This window comes from Musca autumnalis, unplaced genomic scaffold, assembly GCF_047663935.1.
Source record: "Musca autumnalis isolate F117 unplaced genomic scaffold, ASM4766393v1 scaffold_2, whole genome shotgun sequence".
Lineage (NCBI taxonomy): Eukaryota > Metazoa > Arthropoda > Insecta > Diptera > Muscidae > Musca > Musca autumnalis.
In genome coordinates this window covers 36,738,610-36,763,542 of record NW_027411755.1, presented here as the reverse complement: position 1 = coordinate 36,763,542, position 24,933 = coordinate 36,738,610, and the positions used below count along the sequence as shown (strand labels likewise).

The following is a 24,933-nucleotide window of genomic DNA, read 5'->3' as shown; positions in this document are numbered from 1 at the left end:
ACGAAATCGGCCGAAAATATATATGGGTGCTATATCCAAATCTGAACCGATTTAGATATAATTTGGCACATTTATTTCTAGACTGAATTCAGTGGCACATTCCAAATTTCATCGAAATCGAATATATATAGCGTGTTTGGTACAGAAAATACGTGAAATAGGCCGAAAATATATATGGGTGCTATATCCAAATCTGAACCGATTTCGATATAATTTGGCACATTTATTTCTAGACTGAATTCAGTCACACATTCCAAATTTCATCGAAATCGAATATATATAACGTGTGTGGTACAGGAAATACGTGAAATCGGCCGAAAATATATATGGGAGCTATATCCAAATTCGGACCGATTTCAATATAATTTTGCACACTTATTTGTATACAAAATTCAGTCACACATTCAAAATTTCATCAAAATTGGACGTATATATCGTGTTTGGTGCAGCAAATACGTGAAATCGGGCGAAAATATATATGGGAGCTATATCCAAATCTGAACCGATTTTCACCAAAAGCAATAGCGTTCTTCCTATGGCTAAAAAAAGTTGTAGTCCCAAATTTTCAGCTGAATCGGACAAAAAATGCGACCTGTATGTTGCGAACAAAAATAAATGGACAGACGGACAGACAGACAGACGGACGGACACGCATAAATCGACTCAGAAAGTGATTATATGTATATCCCCAAAAGGAACTGTGGGTCTATTTCGTTTCCTTTTGTATGTTACATACAAATGCACAAAGACATAATACCCCTTACCACTGTGTGGTGTAGGGTATAATAAGAATTATTATAATGTCTCCCAATATATAAACCGATCTTACATACCGATTTGACATAAAAGAAATATTATAACCAATACTTACTTACGATTATTAAAAATAATTTAAAAACGTATTTTATTTTAACTTCGTTTTTCTGGGCTATTTCTGGGCCTATTCCGTTTTGACGCTGCAATATGCTGCAATATGCTGCACACAAAAATGCTATAAAACAGCTGCAAAACTCCATCGAGAGAAGCAAGAATAATTAGTTGGAAGAAGTGAGAGTAGTCATTAACGAAGAACAATGGGGACTTGGCTACAAGGTCGTCATGCGAAAACGTTGATCAAAAACATGGCTGGCCATATGGATGAGGGCGTAATGGATAATATTGTAAATACATTATTTCGAAAGCATATCATCAATCAGCCTTAAAACTAAAAAACAACCGTTCCCGGCATTATCTCAACCGATGTTATTAAGCAATAGCAAAAAACAGCGCTGATGTGCTACATTCGATATACACAAAAACTAGTACTATGGAGGAAAGGAAAGTGCTAAAGCACAGGACCCTCATCGTACATATGATGAAAGTTAATCCCAGACTTACAAAGCCGGTGGAACAGGAAACATGACGAAGATAACTATTATGTAAACCAAAAACCCCGCCGCGGATTCTATGCACCGATCTGACTTAGGGGAATATTCGACCAGGAGCCGGCGCCTCAAGAATTATGTACTTGTGTTCGTATATTTTAAACCTTGGGCGCGTCAATATATCCCGAGCTTTTTTGATCAGTAGGGAATGGGTGCACTTTCGAAACTGTCCTAGCCTTAACCACCTCCAGGACTACTGAGATGTTGATGCTTGCTACACCAGAACATCTCCCAGCGTGTCTCCAACTTCGTCGTCGTCAAAATAAGAGGTACCCCCACAATCAAAAAAACAAAACGCAGCATCTTTCACCACATAATACATAATCTTTTGATGGAGCTGGATAATCAAGGTATCAAATTTGTTGCTTATGCGGACGAGGTAGTGCTATTGATTTCCGGTAAGTTCCTGTCCACCATTTCGGAGTTTATGCAAGGAGCCTTATCTTGGAGTAAATCCAACTAAGACAGAACTGGCAATGTTCACTAGGAAGCGTAAACTCGGCGTCTTTGATCAACCAACACTAGATGGAGTGCAGCTTTAGCTATCGCCCGAAGCAAAATACTTTGGTACAATCCTCTACTGTCAATTACGATGAAATAGGAATGCTGAGGAGCGTGCGATGAATGGATTAATTGCACTTTATTCGTGCAAGAATTCTATTGGGAAAAGTTGGGGTCTAAACCCATCGATTATACACTGGTTGTATAACACTGTGGTGAGGCCCATCTTATCCAATGGATCACTTGTTTGGTGGCACTGCCTGAGCCAAAAATCCACATCCAGCAAAATAGACAAGGTGCAAAGAGCTGCCTCGATTCTTATAACTGGAGCCACCAGGAGCACACCCCAAACTGCTCTAAACGCAATGCTGAACTTAAGGCCTCTGAGCCTCAGCATTAAGTGTCAGGCAACTCGTAGTGCCCTAAGGCTGCATGAACAGAATCTCTGGTGCGATTGTGCCAATGGGCATGGATGTATCCTAAATAAATCAGGTATCAATGTGAACCAACGTGGAAAACTAAGCGACAATACATCACCAGTCCTGTGATTTGACGATATAGATGTCGTTACCCCTAGTAGAGACGACTGGAACCGCAGTAACCCCCTCTGAACGGTCTGGCTTTTTATGCAGACGGTTCCAAGATGGAAGAAGGTACTGGGTCTTGCATCTACTGTGAAAGGCTAGGTCTTGAGTACACTTACAGGTTAGATAGCAACTGTAGTGTGGATGGAGTGCAGCTTCAGCTTTCGCCCGAAGCAAAATACCTTGGTACAATCCTGGACTGTCAATTACAATGTAATAGGAATGCTGAGGAGCGTGCTAAGAAAGGATTAATTGCACATTATTCATTCAAGAATTCTATTGGGAAAAGTTGGGGTCTAAACCCATCGATTACACACTGGTTGAATAACACTGTGGTGAGACCCATCTTATCCTATGGATCACTTGTTTGGTGGCACTCCCTGCTCCAAAAATCGACATCCAGCAAAATAGACAAGGTGCAAAGAACTACTTCGATTCTTATAACTGGAGCCACCAGGAGCACACCCCAAGCTGCTCTAAACCCAATGCTGAACTTACGGCTTCTAAGCCTCAGAATAAAGTATCAGGAATTCGTAGTGCCCTAAGGCTGCATGAACAGAATCTCTGGCGCGATTGTGCCTATGGGCATGGATGTATCCTGAATAAATCAGGAATCAATGTGAACCAACGTGGAAAACTAAGCGACTATATATAAACAGTCCTGAGATTTGAAGATATAGATGTCGTTATCCCTAGTAGAGACGACTGGAACGGCAGTAACCCCCTTTTGAACGGTCTGGCTTTTTATACAGACGTTTTCAATATGGAAAAATGTACTGGGGCTGGCGTCTACTGTGAAAGGCTAGGTCTTGAGTACACTTACAGGTTAGATAGCAACTGTAGTGTTTTCCAGGCTGAAAACTTAGCGATTTGGAAGGCAGCGGAATTGATAAGAAAAGTCTGGATGCAGAAATCTTTGAACCGGTGACTATCTTTGTGGATAGTCAAGCGGCTCTTAAAGCCATCGATTCCTATAGCATCAAGTCTGATGTCGTCCTTAAGTGTAGAACAGCCTTGGGAACGCTAATTGACAGATATCGACTATGCTGCGTACCAGGACACTGCGACATTATGGGTAATAACAAGTAAGTCGGCTTTGCAGACAGAGATATACCCTCAGCCTGTGTGGATTGAAATAGCGTTTTTGCCGAAAAAAAACTTATGTATTTTGGGGGGTTTCCAAAATTTTGGGCGTATGAACCGACAAAAATATGGATGGGTTTAAAGCTAAAAAAATTTGCGGGGATATCAACCTACAAGCACCACCTTCGAATTCCATATAATATTCCAGAAATATTACGATATCCAAAGTGTAGGCGAACGTAGTATTCGAGCTCTCCAGCCACTACCTATTGTGCCATAGAGGTTTTTTACAACTTTCAGGCTGTTTTCTCAAGAAGTATAGACTTGTCACTGAAAAAAACATTTACTGTCGTAAGTGAGGCAGTGAATGCAAGTTGCTTCAACAAAAATCAAAGTAGAACTGGTCTTAAAGTGAATTTATCCAACATTTTGTGTGGGTGGTACCCGAAAGAGTGAACAAATATAGTCCATATTCGAACCTGATCTATATCTGGTAGATATATTAGGATGTGTAAAGTATGGGCCAAATCGGTCACTCACCTCATGAGTTATAGTGCGAACAATTTTTCCGAACATTTTTGAACTTTTGTGGGGGAGGTACCTGAAGGCGTGGACCGGTAGGGCTTATCTTCAAACTTAAACTAAGTTTGCACAAAATATTACGAAGGTCACATTTTGGACTGAATCGGCAGATTCGTTCGAGAGTTATCTTGCGCTCCAACCACAACACACGGTGTCATAGGGCTTTTTTTTGTACCTTTCAGGCTATTTTCTCAGGAAGTATGGACTTGCCCCTGATGAAACTGGTACCGTCGTATGGAGGGAAGTGAATACAAGCTGCTACAACAAAAATCAAAGCCATCTGAAAGCAGGTCCTAAACTGAACTTTTCCGAAATTTTGTGTGGAAGGTACCCGAAGGAGTGGGCCGTTTAAGTCCATATTGGAACATCATCTAAGTCTGGTAGAAATTTCATAATGTGCAAAGTATGGACCAAATCGGTTACTCCCTTCAAGAGTTATCGTACGCACAAATTTTCCGAACATTTTCGAACTTTTGTGGGGGAGGACCGGAAGGAGTGGACCGATATAATCCATCTTTGAACTTGAACTAAGTTTGGATAAAATATTACGAAAGCCAAATTTTGGACCGAATTGGCACATCCGTTCGAGAGTTATCTTGCTCTCCAACCACTACACACGGTGTCATAGGGTTTTTTGTAACTTTCAGGCTATTTTCTCAGGAAGTATGGACTTGCCCCTAATGAAACTTACAGCGTCGTATAGAGGACAGCGAATACAACTTGCGTAAATAAAAATCAAAGCGATTCGAGACCAGGTCCTAAACTGAACTTTTCCGAAATTTTGTGTGGGAGGTACCCGAAGGAGTGGACCGATTGAGTCCATATTGGAACCTCATCTAAGTTTGGTAGAAATTACACGATGTGCAAAGTATGGACCAAATCCGTTATTCCCTACAAGAGTTATCGTGCGCACAAGTTTTGCGACAATTTTTGAACATTTGTGGGGGAGGTACCTCAAGGAGTGGTACCCATCTTCGAACTTAAATCGAATCTGGACAAAATATTTCGATACCCAAAATTTGAACCGAATCGATTGATCCGTTCGAGAGTTATCGTGCGCACCAGCCTGCCAGACAGACGGACGGACATTGCTAGATCTACTCAAAATTGTCTGAAGCGGATATCGTACAAACATACTTGGGGTCTAAAACCATTATTTCGATGAGGCACATTTTTGGTCGTATCAATGTGTAAATACCCTCTTTAGCCTAAAGGCTGAGGGTATAAAAAAGCAGACGAATTAACTAGACGAGGATCGTAGTCTACATATCTAGCAATCGCTGATTCCATCCAGCCACCCATTTGTCATTTTCTCCAAAGTATTGAGACGCTCTCTGACAAAAGAGCATAATGAACCTAGGTGCATTGTGTCAAGATCCATCAGGCCAACTCTGTCAGTCAAAAGAAAATTCTCTGTTGAACCTGAAGTTAGAGTAATGACGGGAGTTATCACTAGAAACTGCTATATCAGGGCCTTTACAATCAAATGGGACGATGACGTTACTGACTATTGCAGACTCTGTGAGGATGAGGAGGAGACGGCGACGATCGAGCACCTACTGTGTCGATGTCCAGCTCTGGCTCGCAGGCGGCATAGATTAGTTGGTGTTCACTTTTCACCATGTTTAACCTTCTATTTAACTATAGAGCCTGCTATAATCTACAACATCATCAGAAATCTGAAGTGGTTGGGACAGCGCAACCTGAACACGTGAACCGCATTTCCAATTTTCTTCCAACCATCACCACCCAAACTTTTTGTCCCTTAAAACTACCTTTTATTATACCCTCAGCATTTATGCTAACAAGGGGATTATATACACTTTCATACGGGCAAAATGTGCCTCATCGAAATAATGGTTTTAGACCCCAAGTATGTTTGGACGAAATGTGTTTCAGACAATTTGGAGTCGATTGAGCAATGTCCGTCCGTCTGTCTGTCTGGCTGGTGCGCACGATAACTCTCGAATGGATTAACCGATTCGGTCCAAAATTTGGCTTTCGTAATATTTTGCCCAAACTTAGCTTAAGTTCGAAGATGGGTTATATCGGTCCAATCCTCCCGGTACCTCCCCCACAAATGTTCGAAAATGTTCGGAAAATTTGTGCGCACGATAACTTTTGAAGGAAGTAACCGATTTGATCCATACTTTGAACATCGTGAAATTTCTATTAGACTTAGATGAGGTTTCAACATGGACTCAATCGGTTCACTCCTTCGGGTACCTCCCACACAAAATTTCGGATAAGTTCAGATTAGGACCAGCTCTCGAATCGCTTTGATTTTTGTTGTAACAACTTGTATTCACTGTCCCCCATACTACGAAACAAGTTTCATCAGGGGCAAGTCCATACTTCCTGAGAAAATAGCCTGAAAGGTGCAAAAAAACCCCTATGACACCGTGTGTTGTGGTTGGAGCGCAAGATAACTCTAGTATATATATATATATATATATATATATATATATATATATATATATATATATATATATATATATAATATATATAATATAATATTTTGCCCAAACATAGTTCACATTGGAAGATAAGCCATATAGGTCCACACCTTCAGGTACCTCCCCCACAAAAGTTCAAAAATATAAGGAAAAATTGTGCGCGCGATAACTCTTGAAGGCAGTGACCGATGTAATTCATACTTTGCACATGGTAATATATCTACCAGATATAGATCAGGTTTTAATATGGACTATATTTGTGTACTACTTCTGGTACCTCTCACACAAAATTTCGGTTCGATTTGCATTCGCTACCTCCATTACGACGGTAAATGTTTTTTCAGGGGCAAGTCCATATTTCTTTGGAAAACAGCCCGAAATATGTAAAAACCCCCTATGTCACCATACGTGGCGGTCGGAGAGCACGATAACTCTCGAACTGTTCAACCGATTTGGTCAAACATTTGGTCTTCGTCATATTATATCCAAACTTAGTTTCATGGGGCAATAACGGTTCACAGCTTCTGGTACTTCTCCCCAATATTTAAAAGATATCACTAAAATGCTAGGACGATATCACTTGAATGGCGCAACCAATTTGGTCCAAACTTTGGATCTCCTAATATTTTGTCAAAATTTAAAATGGCTCCTATTGATCCTCCCTAAGGGTAACTCCCACACAAGAGTTCAACATTTATGTCATAGTGCAGTTAATTCCTAATCCACATTTTTGTCGGCAAGTTCAAATGTCCAAAAAGGGCCAACAAATTCTGAGGAGACCTTAAATACATTCGATCTGTCCGTAGGAGACAGATCCACCTTACATAGTATGGAGGGTATAATTAAATTTGTCATTCCGTTTGTAACATATCGAAATATTCTTAGGAGACCCTATGAAGTATGTATATTCTTGATCAGGGTAAAATTCTAAGTCGATATAACCATGTTCGCCTGTCCATCCTTCCGTCCGTCTGTTGAAATCAAGATACAGCTCGCAATTTTTAAGATAGAGCTTCGTAATTTGGTATAGAAGTTTCCATTAATCTTAGGATGTTTCGTATTGCAAATTGGCTATATCGGTTCACGTTTTGATATAGCCCCCACAGAACGGCACCACCCGATTTTCGGTATTTTGAAGGTTTTAGCTTCATTATTACACCAAAATGGCTGAAATTTGGTACTTAGTCTTCGTAGGGGATATAAAACTTTCTCCGACAATTTTGTCGGTATAGGTCCACGCCTTCATATAGCCCCCATAGAATGGTACCACCCGATTTTTGGTATTTTAAAAATGTTATCATCATTATCCCATCGAAATGGCTGAAATTTCGTATATGGTCGTCACTGGGGCTACAAAACTTTCACCCAGAAATTTGTCAGTGACAGTCATATTGGTGAAGGTTATAAAAGTTCACTTGTTTGTTTTGTTTTTTAATTGGCTTGGTATGGCTTTACAAAAAAAAAAAAAAACATGTCCAAAATTTAGGGTATTCGAAAATCGTCGAAAACCCCCTACTTTTTTGTTGTCAACCTGATTTTGTTATAGTATTATTGTTATTGTTAACGCTATTGGCCATAGTAAATATTTCTCAATAGTGGGGGGGCTGGCGGGTCGCTTGACTGGCTGGCTAACTATTTGACAACAACATTGCCGGCATAAAACTGAAAACCAGTTTTGTGATTTTCATAATATAAACGCTTTAAACATGCATCCGCTGCTATTGCTGCTGCTCGGCATATTTATAAACATACGTTTAGTGTTTTGTTAATTTTCAAAGTTGACGGTTGTTAAGTTGTTTGTTGTCCAAAAGTTGTTAGTTTTTTTCTGGCTTTGAATGTGCTAAAAATACGGGAGTTGACCAAGAAATCGCCATGAATCACCACCGTCATCAACGAATGCAGATTTACAGTTTACTAACCTTGTCGATGATTGTATTGGCAAGGGGTCGAAAAATTCTTACCGAGAAACGTATGTGTAATCTTTTTGTTTACACATTCGATATCGAAGTGATTATAAATGTGCATTTAATTAACACAATAAAAACGAAATATAATTGGATTTTGTTAAAGTGGACTTTGGTTATAAGAAATTAAGAGAGATCAAAAGTGATCAGTTTCAATATGATTTGAGTTTGTAACTAACTTTCATACAAATGTTTATGACATCTATATGGAATATAACTTTTATTTGTGTTCGAATTCGTTATAGCCGCGTTTGCCTGTAATCTCTACCCTTTTTTATGAATTGGTGTCAAATGAGTGCAAATATTGCCAATTGCATCATACAAAAACGCAATAAAATATTCGATGTCGTTTTTTAGAGCGCTTTTTAAATAAATCGCGATTCAAATTGACATTTTTAAGGGTTTTTAGGTTTTTAGGATTTTGCTTAGAATTTTTTCCTATGTTGTACCATTTTTTAGATATATAAGTTTAAGTTGGGAAATTGCAGTCATGACATTGTTTTATAAGGAGGCCATTCAGTCAATCCATTGTCCTAATTTGAACTTCTATATCTCAAAATACGGTAAGAACTACGAAGATATCGAAAAAGTCAATCTTGTAGAGAATTTTCATAGCTGCAACATTTTCTTTAGTCCCATTTCGATAGGACTTGCGGTTTCTAAGCAAAATCATGAAAATCTAAAAAATGTCAATTTTTTTAATTTTTTGATTTTTCTCATCTATGAACATTGTAGTTTCAGAATCCGCAAAAACTTCCCAGGTGTAAGCTCCTTCCATTTAAATTTGTTTCAAGAGCACCGTGTAGTTTCTATTGATAGATCCAATATTTCCCGCGAAAATGTCTGAAGAGACACAAAGGGACACTTCTCTCAAATCGATGAGTACAGTCCTGTTTTATATGGGACCTGTTTAATATTGTGCCTTCGCGCAATACCACATCTCCGATGATCCACATTTTGGAAGCAACTATGGTACATTAAACCATACCAACAATATTTTGAAGAAGATTTCCTGTCCACAGAGAACTCTAAAGATCAAAACTCAACAATCTTTAGCTTTTTGAAGCTAAATTATAAAGGAGATCGGCGGCGGTAATGCAAAGAGGCTCTGGCATTCCTTTATAATTTGACATTTGTAAAGTGAACAATGTAAGAGGCGAGCTGATTGAGTTTGAAAAAGTCAACTATTAACGTTTTTCAATATATACCCAGCAAAAATAATCCTCCCACAATAATGGGTTTTGTAAGGGATTTTTGGCAGCCGTAACTACTTACAACCCCCCCCCCCCCCCCCTCCACTAACCCCTTTTTTTAACAAGAGCATGTCGCACTGATTAACTAGTTATGCTGTAACCACTAGAATAACTAGTTATTCTATGGCCACTAGAAGTTGAGAAATAAGTTATAAGATAAAAATATATATTTTTATACCCTCCACCATAATATAACTATATTTGTCATTCCATTTGTAACACATCGAAATATTCATCAGATACCCTATAAAGTATATATTCTTGATCAGGGTAAAATTCTAGGTCGATATAAGCATATCCGTCTGTCCGTCCGTCGGTTGAAACCAAAATATAGCTCGCCATTTTTAAGATAGAGCTTTGAAATTTGGTATAGAAGTTTCTATTACTCCTAGGATGTTTGGTATTGCAAATGGGTTACATCGGTTCACGTTTTTATACAGCCCCCATAGAACGGTACCACCCGATTTTTGGTATTTTGAAGGTTTCGGCCACATTGTCACACCGAAACGGCTGGAACTTGGTACTTAGTCTTCGTTGGGTGCCTACAACTTTCCCCCAGAAATTAGTGGATATATGTATGTAGTTCCACGCCTTCATATAGCCTCAATTGAACGATACCTGCCGATTTTCGGTATTTTGAAGTTTTTAGGTTCATTATCACACTGAAATGGCTGAAATTTTGTACTTAGTCATCGTTTGGGGTATAAACTTTCCCCCAGAATTTTGTCGGTATAGATTTACGCCTTCATATAGCCCCCATATAACGGTACCACCCCATTTTATATATTTTGAAGGTTTTAGCTTCATTATCACACTGAAATGGCTGAAATTTGGTACTTAGTCATCGCTTGGGGTATAATCTTTCCCCCAGAATTTTGTCAATATAGGTTTACGCCTTCATATAGCTTCATTATCACACCAAAATGGATGAAATTTGGGTCTTAGTCATTGTTGGGGCTACAAAACATTCTCCTAGGTTTTTGTCGGTATGGGTCCACGCCTTCATATAGCCCCATAGAACGGTACCACCCGATTTTCAGTATTTTGAAGGTTTTAGGTTCATGTTCAAACCGAAATGGCTGAAATTTGGGACTAAGTTATAGTTGGGGGTATAAAACTTTCCCCTAGAATTTTGTCGGTACACGTCCACGCCTTCATATAGCCCCCCATAGAACGGTTCCTCTAGATTTTCGGTATTTTGAAATTAGTGACTTCAATATGGCTGTAATTTGGTATTTAGTGTTCTTTGGTGTATACAACTTTCCCCCCAGAAATTTGTCCGTTCAGGTTCACGTCTTCATATAGCCCCCATAGAACGGTACCTACCGATTTACGGTATTTTAAAGGTTGTGGCCACAATAACCCATCGATATAGCTAAAATTTGGTATTTAGTCTACGTTGGATGTAAAAGCCTTACCTACTGAAATTCGTTGGTATAGGTCCACTTTTCGATATAGCCCCATAGAACGGTACCTCGCGATTTTCGTAATTCTGAAGGTTGTGACGTCAATATCCCACCGAAATGACTGAAGTTTGTTATTAAGTCTTTCATTGGATCATAAAACGTTCCAGAAAAGAATTATCAGTATAGGTCCGCGTGTTCCTATATCCTCCATTGAGGTGTACCGATTGAATTTCGGTATTTTTTAGGTTTTAGCCACATTATCGTACCGAAATATCGGAAATTTTGTATTTAGTCTTCTTTGAGTCTAAAAACTTCCCTCGTCCTAGCATTTTAGTGACATTTTTTAAATATTGGGGATAAGTACCGAAAGTTGTGGACCGGTATTGACCATGAAACTAAGTTTGGATATAATATGACGAAGACCAAATGTTGGACCAAATCGGTTGAACAGTTCGAGAGTTATCGTCCTCTCAGACCGCCACATATGGTGACATAGGGGTTTTTACACCTTTCGGGCTGTTTTTCCAAGAAATATGGACTTGCCCCTGGAAAAAACTTTTACCGTCGTAATGGAGGTAGCGAATGCAAATCGCTTTAACAAAAATCAAAGTGATTCGAGAGCAGGTCCTAAACTGAACTTATCCGAAATTTTGTGTGAGAGGTACCAGAAGGAGTAGACAAATATAGTCCATATTCGAACGTGATCTATATCTGGTAGATATATTAGGATGGGCAAAGTATAGATTACATCGGTCACTCCCTTTAAGAGTTATCGTGTGCAAAATTTTTCCGAATATTTTGAACTTCTGTGGGGAAGTCACCTGAAGGAGTGGGCCGATATGGCTTATCTTCGAACTTAAGCTATGTTTTGATAAAATATTGCGAAGGCCAAATTTTGGACCGAATCGACAGATCCGTTCGAGGGCTATCTTGCGCTTCAACCACTACACAAGGTGTCATAGGGGCTTTTTGCACCTTTCCGGCCATTTTCTCCGAAAGTATGGACTTGCCCCTGATGAAACTTGTACCGTCGTATGGGGGGAAGTGAATACAAGTTTTTGCAAAAAAAGTCAAAGCGATTCGAGAGCAGGTCCTAAACTGAACTTTTTCCAAATTTTGTGTGGGAGGTACCCGAAAGAGTAGAGCGAATGCGTCCATATTGGAACCTCATATAAGTCTGGTAGAAATTTCACGATGTGCAATGTATGGACCAAATCGTTTACTCCCTTCAAGAGTTATCGTGCGCACAATTTTCCGAACATTTTAAAACTTTGAACTTAAACTAAGTTTGGACAAAATATTACGAAAGCCAAATTTTGGACCAAATCGGTTAATCCTCGTTAACATTAATGCTGAGGGTATAAAAATATATATAAATATATTTTATAACTCTTGAACGGATGAACCGATTCGGTCCAAAATGTGGCCTTCGTAATATTTTGTCCAAACTTAGTTTAAGTTCGAAAATGGCTTATATGAGTCCACTCCTTCCGGTACCTCCCCCACAAAAGTTCGGAAATGTTCAGAAAATTTGTGCGCACGATAACTCTTGAAGGAATTAACCGATTTGGTCCATACTTTGCACATCATAAAATTTCTAACAGACTTAGATGAGGTTCAAATATTGATTCAATCGGCCCACCCTTTCGGGTACCTCCCACAAAAAATTTCAGAAAAGTTCAGTTTAGGACCTGCTCTCGAATCGCTTTGATTTTTGTTGTAAGAACTTGTATTCACTGCCCCCATACAACGCTATAAGTTTCATCAGGCGCAAGTCCATACTTCCGGAGAAAATAGCCTGAAATGTACAAAAAAAAACCCCTCTGACACAGTGTGTAGTGGTTGGAGCGCAAGATAACTCTCGAACGGATCTGCCGATTGGGTCCAAAATGTGGCCTTCGTAATGTTTTGTCCAAACTACGTTTAAGATCGACGATAAGCCATGTCGGCCCACTCTTTCAGGTACCTCCCCCACAAAAGTTCGAAAATGTTCGAAAAATTTGTGCGCACGATAACTCTTGAAGGGAGTGACCGATTTGATCCATACTTTACACATCCTAATATATCTACCAGATAAAGATCAGGTTCGAATATGGACTATATTTGTCTACTCCTTCGGGTACCTCCAATACAAAATTTAGGATAAATTCATTTTAAGACCTGCTGTCGAATCACTTTGATTTTTGTTGAAGGTACTTGCATTCGCTGTCTCAATTACGACAGTAAAAGTTTTTTCAGGGGCAAGTCCATACTTCTTGAGAAACCAGCCCGAAAGTTGTTAAAAACCCCTATGGCACCATATGTATTGACCGGAGAGCTCGAACCAAATACTGCGTTCGTCCACACTTTGGATATTGTAATATTTCTTCGAATATTATATGAAATTCAAAGGTGGTGCTTATAGATTCACTCCATCCGGTACCGCACCCACAAAAGTTCGAAAATATTCGCTAAAATGGTACGCGCGATTTCCAATAGACGTGGCAACCGATTTGGTCCAAACTTTGGATCTCTAAATATTGTCGAAACTTAGTTTATGTTCAAATTTTGGGCCCTATCTTTCCAATCCTTGTGGTACCACACACACAAATGTTCAACATTTTTGTGTGGTTAACCACACATTTGACCATTTTTACCGAATGTTTTCCTAGTGGCCCTGTTTACAGCGATATTATGTTATTCGTAGCCTAGTGTGATAAAAAAGCCCTATCTATCGTTATCCCCGCAAATTTTTGAGCTTTATCCTATCCCTACTTTTGTCGGTTCATACGCCCAACATTTTGAAAACCCACTAAATACATACGTTTTTTTGGGAAAAAGTATTTCAATCCACACAGGCTGAGGGTATATCTCTGTCGGCAAAGCTGTTATTTTTTTACCTGTTTAAACTTAATTACGTACATTAGAGAGTTTTCATTTTTGGGTGGAGCTTAGCATTCATACTAGGGTTACGTATTCTCGTATCCCTGTTTGATATTTTGATGAGTTCTTACCTAAGATTGCATAAAATCTTAATTATAAAGTGATTCGATAAAAAATACTCATATATCATAAAAACTAAAAGTGGTTTGTGCGAAACCTTTTTTAAAATTTAAATGGAATAAAGTTTATTTTAGTCATTAATAGGCAAAAGGCCATTCATTCGTTCAACCCGAAATAATTTGTTGAGAGTTTTTTTTCATTTCATAGAATTTTTTCAACAAAAAAACAAGTAAAAAAGTATCAGTCGGCTTTGCAGACAGAGATATACCCTCAGCCTGTGTATATTGAAACATTTTTTCCAAAAAACGCATGTATTTAGGGGGTTTTAAACATTTTGGGCGTTTGAACCGACAAAAATGTTGATTAGGATTAAAGATCAAAAGTTTTGCGGAGGAGATACTAAAAAGAATGGATCTCCAGCCACTACATATGGTACCATAGGGGGTTTTAACACCCTTCGGGCTGTTTGCTCAAGAAGTATGGACTTGTCCCTGGAAAAACTTTTACCATCGCAATTGAGGCAGCGAATGCAAGTTGCTTCAACAAAAATCAAAGTGATTCCTTATCAGGTCTTAAAGTGATCTTATCCGAAATTGTGTTTGGGAGGTACCGGATGGAGTGGAAAAATATAGTCCATATTTGAACCTGATCTATATCTGGAAGATATATTAGAATGTGTAAAGTATGGACCAATTCGGCCACTCCCTTAAAGAGTTACCGTACGAACAATTTACCGAACATTTTGAACTTCTGCGGGGAAGGCACCTGAAGGAGTGTTTGGACAAAATATTACTAAGTCCAAATTTTGGACAGAATAGGCAGACCCGTTCGAGAGTTATCTTGCGCTCCAACCACCTCACACGGTGTCATAGGGGGTTTTTGCAACTTTCAGGCTATTTTCTCCGGAAGTATGGACTTGCCCCTGATGAAACTTATGCCGTCGTATGGTGGGCAGTGAATACAAGTTGCTAAAGTAACAAGTAAAAAAGTATCAGTCGGCTTTGCCGACAGAGGTATACCCTCAGCATGTGTATATTGAAACAATTTTTTCCCAAAATACGTATGTGCTTAGGGGGTTTTAAAAAATTTGGGCGTTTGAACCGACAAAAATGTTGATTAGGATTAAAGATCAAAAGTTTTGCGGAGGAGATACTAAAAGGAATGGATCGACATTGACCGTTATGGAAGTGGATCTCCATCCACAACATATGGTGTCATAGGGGGTTTTTACACTCTTCGGGCTGTTTGCTCAAGAAGTATGGACTTGCCCCTAAAAAACTTTTAATATCGTAATTGAGGCAGCGAATGCAAGTTGCTTCAACAAAAATTAAAGTTAGTCGATATTAGGTCTTACAGTGAACTTATCCGAAATTTTGTGTGGGAGGTACCGGATAGAGTGGACAAGCATAGTCCATATTTGAACCCTTCGGCCACTCCCTTCAAGAGTTACCGTACGAACAATTTTTCCGAACATTTTGGAACTTTTGTGGTGGAGGTACCTGAAGGAGTGGACCGATATTGCATATCTTCAAACTTAAACTATGTTTGAACAAACTATTACTAAGGCCATATTTTGGACCGAATCGGCAGATCCGTTCGAGAGTTATCTTGCGCTCCAACCACCTCACAGGGTGTCATAGGGGTTTTTTTGCAACTTTCATGCTATTTTCTCAGGAAGTATGGACTTGCCCCTGATGAAACTTGTACCTTCGTATGGAGGGCAGTGAATACAACTTCCTAAAACAAAAATCAAAGCGATTCGAGAGATGGCCCTAAACTGAACTTTTCCGAAATTTTGTGTGGGAGGTACCCGAAGGAGTTGACCGATTGAGACCATATTGGAACCTCATATTACTCTGGTAGAAAATTTACGCTAGACAAAGTATGGACCAAATCAGTAACTCCCTTCAAGAGTTATCGTGCGCACAAGCTTTCCGAACATTTTTGAACTTTTGTGGGGGAGGTACAGGAAGGAGTGGACCGATGTAGCTCATCTTCGAACTTAAACTAAGTTTGGGCAAAATATTACGAAAGCCAAAATTTGAACCGAATCGGTTCATCCGTTCGAGAGTTATCGTGCGCTCCAGCCAGCGGGACAGACAGACAGACAGACGGACGGACATGGCTAGATCGACTCCAAATTGTCTGAAACACATTTCGTCCAAACATACTTGGGGTCTAAAACCATTATTTCGATGAGGCACATTTTCATCGTATCAAAGTGTATATACCCTCCTTAGCCTAAAGGCTGAGGGTATAAAAATTAAAGCGATTGGAGAGATGGCCCGAAACTTAACTTTTCCGAAATTTTGTGTGGGAGGTACCCGAAGGAGTCTACCGATTGAGTCCATATTGAAACCTTATCTAAGTCTGGTACACATTTCACGATGTGCAAAGTATGGACCAAATCGGTTACTCCCTTCAAGAGTTATCGTGCGCACAAATTTTCCGAACATTATCGAACTTTTGTGGGGGAGGTACCGGAGGGATTGGACCGATATAGCCCATCTTCGAGCTTAAACTAAGTTTGGGCAAAATATTACGAAAGCCAAAATTTGAACCGAATCGCTTCATCCGTTCGAGAGTTATCGTGCGCTCCAGCCAGCAGACAGACAGACAGACGGACGGACATTGCTCAATCGTCTCCAAATTGTCTGAAACACATTTCGTCCAAACATACTTGGGATCTAAAACCATTTTCGATGAGGCACATTTTGCCCATATGAAAGTTTATATACCCTCATTAGCATAAATGCTGAGGGTATAACCAGTAAGGAAAGGATCAAAGTCGGGCGGCGCCGACTATATAATACCCTACAACACTGTGAATATGTAAAATATATATGGGAGCGAAATCCAAAGCAGAACAGATTTCGATATCTTTTTCACATTTATTTGTAGGCCAAATTCTGTCACATAGTCCAAATTTCATCAAAATTGGACATATATAGCGTGTTTCGTGCATCAAATACCTCAAATCGGTCGAAAATATATATGGGAGCTATATCCAAATCAGAACCGATTTCGATATGATTTGGCACAGTTATTTCTAGACTAACCACCGCGTGTTTCGTGCATCAAATACCTCAAAACTGCCTAAAATATATATGAGAGCTATATCCAAATCTGAACCGATTTCGATATAATTTGGCACACTTATTTCTAGGTGAAATCCCGGCAAACATTCCAAATTTTATTGAAATCGGAGATATATAGCGCGTTTCGTGCATCAAATACCTAAAATCGGCCGAGAATATATATGGGAGCTATATCCAAATTTAAACCGATTTCTATATAATTTGGCACACTTATTTCTAGACTAAATATCGTCGCACATTCCAAATTTAATTGAAATCGGACATATATAGCGTGTTTCGTGCACCAAATGCCTTAAATCTGGCGAAAATATATATGGGGGCTATATCCAAATCTGAACCGATTTTTACCAAAATAAATAGCATTCGTCCGTCCTTTGGTCAAAAAAACTATCTTCCCCAATTTTCATGCGAATCGGACAATTAATGCGACCTGTACTTTGTTTACAAAAATACATGGACAGACAGACGGACGTGCGTAAATCGACTCAGAATGTGATTCTATGTATATCCCTAAAAGGAACTGTGGGTCTATCTCGTTTCCTTTTGCATGTTACAAACTAATGCACAAAGACATAATACCCCTTACCACAAGGTGGTGTAGGGTATAAAAATTTCAAAGTGGTTTGTGCGGAACCTTTTTTCATTTCATAAAATGGAATGAATGTTATTTTAGGCATTAATAGGGCAAAGTTCATTCATTCTCACTACAGGAATTCATTTTTGAGAAAAAATATCAAAAAAACATAACCCTAATGCATACGCAAGTAGTTTCTCTTGATAGACGCACTATTTCTCACGTACATCTCGGAGGGGGCACAAGGGGACACTTCTTTTAAATTGAAGAGTTCAGCCCGATTTTCTAATGTAGACGGCTAATTGACATGGCACCACATGATAAAACACGACCACTAAATTTCACACTTCCCCAGACATAACCATCGTGTCACTTGGTGTGACAAATGACGGCACTCCCGCCGTTTCTCTTGGAACAGACGATCCCCCCAAAAACGTCTCCATCAGCAGACCGCTCGATTTCATCACCTCTGTAAACCGCACTTTCATTAATTATGGGAAAGCTAATTGACCTAGTTTCAGAGAGTTCACTAATCACCGCTTCAGAGATCTGCTTAATCCTTCTGATGTTCGGGAAGCAGAAATGACGTTCCGAGACATTATCAAGAATACCCAAAGTAAAAACAAATTTCCCAGCAGAGGTGACGGGATTAGAAAATGAGCGAGATGAGCTTCGTCGTGCCAACCCCAGTGACCCCAGAGACAGTCTTAAGGGTCTTTGCTACGGGCGACAAAAACGGAATCGGTCTCCTTGCCTTGCTTCAGGAGCGAGACCATGTGGCTCATTTTCCAGACATCCGGAACGATGTGGGTGGCTAGCGGCAGGTTAAGAACTTTGTTGAGATACTCGATTCTTGTCACAGCCAGCTGTTACCATGAAGTTTCCATCAGGGCCCAACCTTATGACATTCGCAATATCATTCAATGTGAATTGGGGTGGTTCCTCCTCGGCAGGAGGAGATCTAATGCGATGCTGTGCCTTTCTAAATTGCGCACATCTTTGGCTCAGTCAGCGTAACGTCAACAAACGTGTCTTCCTTCTTTCCAGTGTTCGAGAGTGATTTAACCGCTGACACCGCTGGTCGGTGAGCATAAGCGGAACCAGTGGTTAATTAATCTGAAGAATTGCAATATTGTTGGCAACAGTTAACTCACTCTCGAACACTGGAAAGAAGGATGGGTTTCGTAAGCTGCACAGAAAGAAAACAGCGCTGTGACACGTTGGTTAATTAATTATATGTCATACGTGAAATTCGGGAACAAGAAGTCCAAGCTTCGTAGAGTGGAACATAGAGTTCCCTCTTCCTCTGCTGTATTCCGAACCCTCCAGACGTTATTGTAATCGTTAGGTATGATTATACGATCTTGGTGTCAGGTACCTTCCCTGTAGTTGAATTCTGTAACTCATTTTTTGAGTTACCGACAAAAATCGGTACCATTAAAACACAAAATTATGAATAAAAAGTATCAATAAAAATTGACAGCACTATCGCTATCGGTAGGATTTAGCAACAGATTTATTTTGGTTGTTAACTTACCGAAAATTTTAGTTAATTACCGAAATTATAATCATTTTAATTTCACCGATATTTGTCGGTAACTCGAAAAATGAGTTACAGAATTCCACTACTGATGTCATTTGTGAAAGGATGAACACCTATTTGACTGATCTTACCACCTTTTCCCACACGAGGAATATGCAAATATATGCTCCTAAATCTACGACCACTCTGTTCACCAAATGGATTCAGAGCTGAGAACAAAGTTGAATGTCATGTTCGATGGTTGCAGAGTTCCGACCACAAAATACCCTCAAAATTCTAGGCTTCAACCTCAACAGTATGTTCATGTCGTCCGCTCATACCACAGCTATCTGCGACAAGCTGCGATGTAGGACAAGGTCATCAAGTCCCTAGCCCGCAGCACTTGGGGTACGAATAAATAAACCCTGTTGACCACATATAACGCGATAGGTCGCTCCTTGGTAAGCTATACGGCGACCATTGTCCGCGAATATAAGTTCAACGTCGTGGAAAATATTCAAACCAGCCAGAATGCCGACCTGAGAGTTGAAACAAAGTGCAAGGTCAGTGGAACATCTACATGAGGAGGTAAAGATTCTTTCAGGAGGGATCTTCATGATGTAGAAAGAGTGGTCCAATGTTACAAGAGAGAACCCCTACATCAACAAGCTTATCCAGCAGGTTCAAATATCATTCGCACGGATGCAGTCGCAGATGCCATAAACAACTATCGTCTGAATGCGGTCCTCGGATTACATAACCCATCTATCGCAGCTTAGGAGCGATACATTAGGAATGATGCAACCATCCGAATTCCTATACGGCAAGTATTGATGACACCGTGCAAAACAGTTGCCCAGCATGCGACACAGGCCCGCACGATGCACTGCCTCTTCTCAACTGCCCAGCCAAATCTACTCAGAATCTAACTCCGATAGATCTGTGGTTACATCCCATCGAAGCAGCCACATTCCTAGAACTGGAGATAGACCCAAAGCCAGATTAAACGAACAAAAATCGGTTCCACTGAACTCGAAAAGCCTTTAGTGCAGGGTTAATCCACGCACCGCTCTGTTTAATGCTATCTGCGGGTTTGGGATCCTAAGATAGTATCTTGCGACATTTTGCTGCTGCTCCCACATGTCAAGAGATTTTTGGTAAGGATATCCACATATTTCTCGACTACTTCATCTGTGTATAGACGACCAACGTTCTGAAGCCACGTGGGCTTTGAATTTTTCCTAATCTGTTCCCTTGGGTTTCCTGTGTGGACTCCATTTGTCTATATAGAAATTTGGAAAAGTACATTCTTGTGACCCTCTCAGTCTGGTTTATATTTAGTACTGCCCCACTTATTCTATTCTTGAAAGCTGCTGGGTAACATATATTATTTACGTAAACTTTAGAATAACGTTGAGTATTTCAGTGCTTCCCCTGCGGAAGTGGTGAGCATTCTGGCTCCAAAAGTGCCTAAATCCCCGAACTCTCATTAACCCTTGCAATTCAAAGACTCCTACATTTACTTCCAACTTATTTCTAATATTATATAAAACTTCTTCATAATACCTCTTTTTCTTTATAGCCGACTTTTTAAATCCCTGCAGTATAACGGATCGAAGTTTTAGCAGTTGCTTTGGTAAAACTGTGGAAAATATTCACACCATATGGCGAAATGGTAATGCAATTTATCGCCGATATTTATGTTGTTTTCGCTAATCTTAAAACAAATATATTTTTAGGTGTCCCGGGCTTGAAATCTGTTAGTTCCATAGATCCCATGTTTGTGAAGCGCATTGGGATCAATCAGGATTTGAGTAATCCCATCTCAATTAATTTGAACTTAAATAATGTGACCTTGAGCGGTTTGAGTGATGTTAAAGCCAGGGAATCGAGGTAAGTTGCTTTGTATCCTCCAAAGTATCTTTAAGATATCCATGTTTATTGTCATCTTTGGATTCTGTAAAATATCTTTAAGAAATCCATGTTTATTGTCATCTTTGGATCCTCCAAAATATCTTTAAAGAATCCACGTTTATAGTCATCTTTGGATCCTCCAAAATATCTTTAAAGAATCCACGTTTATTGTCATCTTTGGATCCTCCAAAATATCTTTAAGAAATCCACGTTTATCGTCATCTTAATATCCTCCAAAATATCTTTAAGAAATCCTCGTTTATTGTCATCTTGGGGTCCTCCAAAATATCTTTAAGGAATCCACGTTTATTGTCATCTTTGGATCTTGCAAAATGTCTTTAAGGAATCCACGTTTATTGTCACCTTTGGATCCTCCAAAATATCTTTAATTAATCCACGTTTATTGTCGTTTCTGGATCCTCCAAAATACCTTTAAGAAATCCACATTTATTGTCATCTTTGGGTCCTTATCTTTAAGATGATCGTTGGTTGACGTCTTTGCTATCTTTACCGATGTAACTTTGTCAAGTAGATGGCGTTCCTTCATTAACAACGTAATTTTATGTTCTTCTCGGTATTAATGATTTTCCTTGGAGAATCCGTATGAATTTTTCCCGAATTTAATATTTTTCTAGTGTAGGATCCCAAAGACGGGACCGTTGTATTAGGATATGATCCTAATTTGAATAGCTTTTCGTTTTCAGATGATGCCCTCTGTATGTGAAATTGTAATAAATATCTACTTTTTCTTCTTTTCCAGGTTCGAAACCAAACCACTGGGTGTTATGGTGAAGATGGCTTTAACAAATTTAGCTGTAAATGGTGGCTATGATATAAGTGGGCACATTTTTACCCTACCCGTAGGTGGAAAAGGCAAAGCAACAATTTCAGTTGGTAAGTAGGGAAAAATAACAGAGAATATCCAATCCAAATAAATAATATCGGCGAAGCTTGATGCCACTAAAGATTTGAATTGAAGTACTCTTTACTAAATTTGTGTAATGTTTCTGTTAAAAATGTTCAAAATCAAAGCCTGATTTCAATTTTTTTTCCTTTTGTGTCTTCCAGCCAGTGCCATTGCCCGCGTTGGCATACTCTTTAAGTTGCGTGAGAATAGCGGTTATACTTTCACCACGGTTGATGATTTACGTTTGGATTTGCAGGAAGTTCGTGGAGTTTATCTGAATCTAGATGGTGCTGATGCTAGCCAAGAAAATGCCATATTGAACTCATATGGTGATGCGATATTTGAGATTTTACGCCCAACCCTCAATGAGGTGTTGAGTAAACTTTTCAAAGATCGTTGGACAAAAATTTTCAATTATGTTCCAGCTGATTTTGTGTTTTCGGATTTGCCACCTGTTAAGGCTTAAGAAGAGAGAGAGAGAGCGAAAACGGATATTTTTACATACATAGATATCGTTAAGAATTTATTGTATTAAGAGATATGTTTTATTATATTGGTGCCTGAGTCAACTGTTATATAGACTGTAAATATTTTTTAATAAAAGCTATATGTATATTTCTCATTTAAAAGGGTTTGGAAAACAGTGTGTGAGGTTAGAGGTCAATATTCGCATAAATGAATCTTCAAATAAATGAAAACTGGAATGGATTTTGGGATCAAACTTTCCTTTAAAATCACCCTAGTTAAATTTTTCTTTGGAATCACCCTAACAACTCACTAAAGCGAAAAAATCGGATAAATGGAAAAAATTTAAACAGTTTTCTGCATTTCTGTATTGCAGAGTTGACTGTAGTAAAAGTATACTACAAATTCCGAAATGTGTTGCATACTTTAGGGCATTTATCTTAAACACCAACAATAAAAACAATTTGATAATTGTCAATTGAACAAAAAAAAAAAAAACCTATTTTGTTACATTCATCAAAGGCGTGGATATTTGTTAAGAATATTTTTTCCTACATTCATCAAGGTGGTGGATTTTTTAAGAATATTTTTTCCTACATCCATCAAAGGCGTGGATTTTTTAAGAATATTTTTTCCTACATTCATAAATGGGTGGCTTTTTAAGAATATTTTTTCCTACATCCATCAAAGGCGTGGATTTTTTAAGAATATTTTTCCTACATCCATCAAAGCCGTGGATTTTTTAAGAATATTTTTTCCTACATCCATCAAAGGCGTGGATTTTTTAAGAATATTTTTTCTACATCCATCAAAGGCGTGGATTTTTTAAGAATATTTTTTCCTACATCCATCAATGGCGTGGATTTTTTAAGAATATTTTTCCTACATCCATCAAAGGTTGGATTTTTTAAGAAGGCGTGGATTTTTTTAAGAATATTTTTTCCTACATCCATCAAAGGCGTGGATTTTTTTAAGAATATTTTTTCCTACATCCATCAAAGGCTTGGATTTTTTAAGAATATTTTTTCCTACATCCATCAAAGGCGTGGATTTTTTTAAGAATATTTTTTCCTACATCCATCAAAGGCTTGGATTTTTTTAAGAATATTTTTTCCTACATTCATTAAAGGCGTGGGTTTTTTAAGAATATTTTTTCCTACATTCATTAAAGTCGTGGATTTTTTAAGAATATTTTTTCCTACATTCATAAAGTCGTGGATTTTTTAAGAATATTTTTGCCTACATTCATTAAAGGCGTGGATTTTTTAAGAATATTTTTTCCTACATTCATTAAAGGCGTGGATTTTTTAAGAATATTTTTTCCTACATTCATTAAAGGCGTGGATTTTTTAAGAATATTTTTTCCTACATTCATTAAAGGCGTGGATTTTTTAAGAATATTTTTTCCTACATTCATTAAAGGCGTGGATTTTTTAAGAATATTTTTTCCTACATTCATTAAAGGCGTGGATTTTTAAGAATTTTTTTTCCTACATTCATTAAAGGCGTGGATTTTTTAAGAATATTTTTTCCTACATCCATCATAGGCGTGGATTTTTTAAGAATATTTTTTCCTACATCCATCAAAGGCGTGGATTTTTTTAGAATAATTTTTCATATATCTATTAAAGGCGTGGATTTTTTTAGAATAATTTTTCATATATCTATTAAAGGCGTGGATTTTTTAAGAATTTTTTTCCTACATTTATCGAAGGCTTGGATTTTTAAGAATATTTTTCCCTACATTTATTGAAGGCGTGGATTTTTTCAGAATATTTTTCCCTACATTTATTGAAGGCGTGGATTTTTTAAGAATATTTTTTCCTACATCCATTAAAGGCGTGGATTTTTTAAGAATTTTTTTTCCTACATCCATTAATGGCGTGTATTTTTTAAGAATATTTTTTCCTACATCCATTAAAGCGTCGATTTTTTAAGAATATTTTTTCCTACATCCATTAAAGGCCTGGATTTTTTTAGAATAATTTTTCATATATCCATTAAAGGCGTGGATTTTTTAAGAATATATTTTTTTTACATTTATCGAAGGCGTGGATTTTTTAAGAATATTTTTCCCTACATTTATTGAAGGCGTGGATTTGTTAGGAATATTTTTTCCAACATTTATTGAAGGCGTGGATTTTTTTAAGAATATTTTTTCCAACATTTATTGAAGGCGTGGATTTTTTAAGAATATTTTTTCCTACATTTATTGAAG

The 24,933-nt window shown here is 38.4% G+C and overlaps 1 protein-coding gene across 1 annotated transcript; it reads left to right on the top strand.

Moving 5' to 3' along the window:
- The first annotated feature begins 8,364 nt into the window (after window positions 1-8,364).
- Window positions 8,365-22,879, top strand: LOC141392710 (circadian clock-controlled protein daywake-like). The gene is made up of 5 exons (XM_073965594.1): window positions 8,365-8,599; window positions 21,012-21,104; window positions 21,169-21,322; window positions 22,104-22,237; window positions 22,412-22,879. The coding sequence occupies exons 1-5, from the start codon at window positions 8,503-8,505 to the stop codon at window positions 22,714-22,716; spliced, it is 783 nt and encodes a 260-aa protein (XP_073821695.1). The 5' UTR covers window positions 8,365-8,502; the 3' UTR covers window positions 22,717-22,879.
- Window positions 22,880-24,933: the final 2,054 nt, after the last annotated feature.

Bases quoted from the DNA above. Each gene is read 5' to 3' on its own strand.
- LOC141392710 (XM_073965594.1), top strand. From the start codon at position 8,503: ATGAATCACCACCGTCATCAACGAATGCAGATTTACAGTTTACTAACC. The intron at 8,600-21,011 runs GTATGTGTAATC...TTTTCTTTATAG, and splicing joins AAAAATTCTTACCGAGAAAC to CCGACTTTTTAAATCCCTGC. The intron at 21,323-22,103 runs GTAAGTTGCTTT...CTTCTTTTCCAG, and splicing joins GTTAAAGCCAGGGAATCGAG to GTTCGAAACCAAACCACTGG.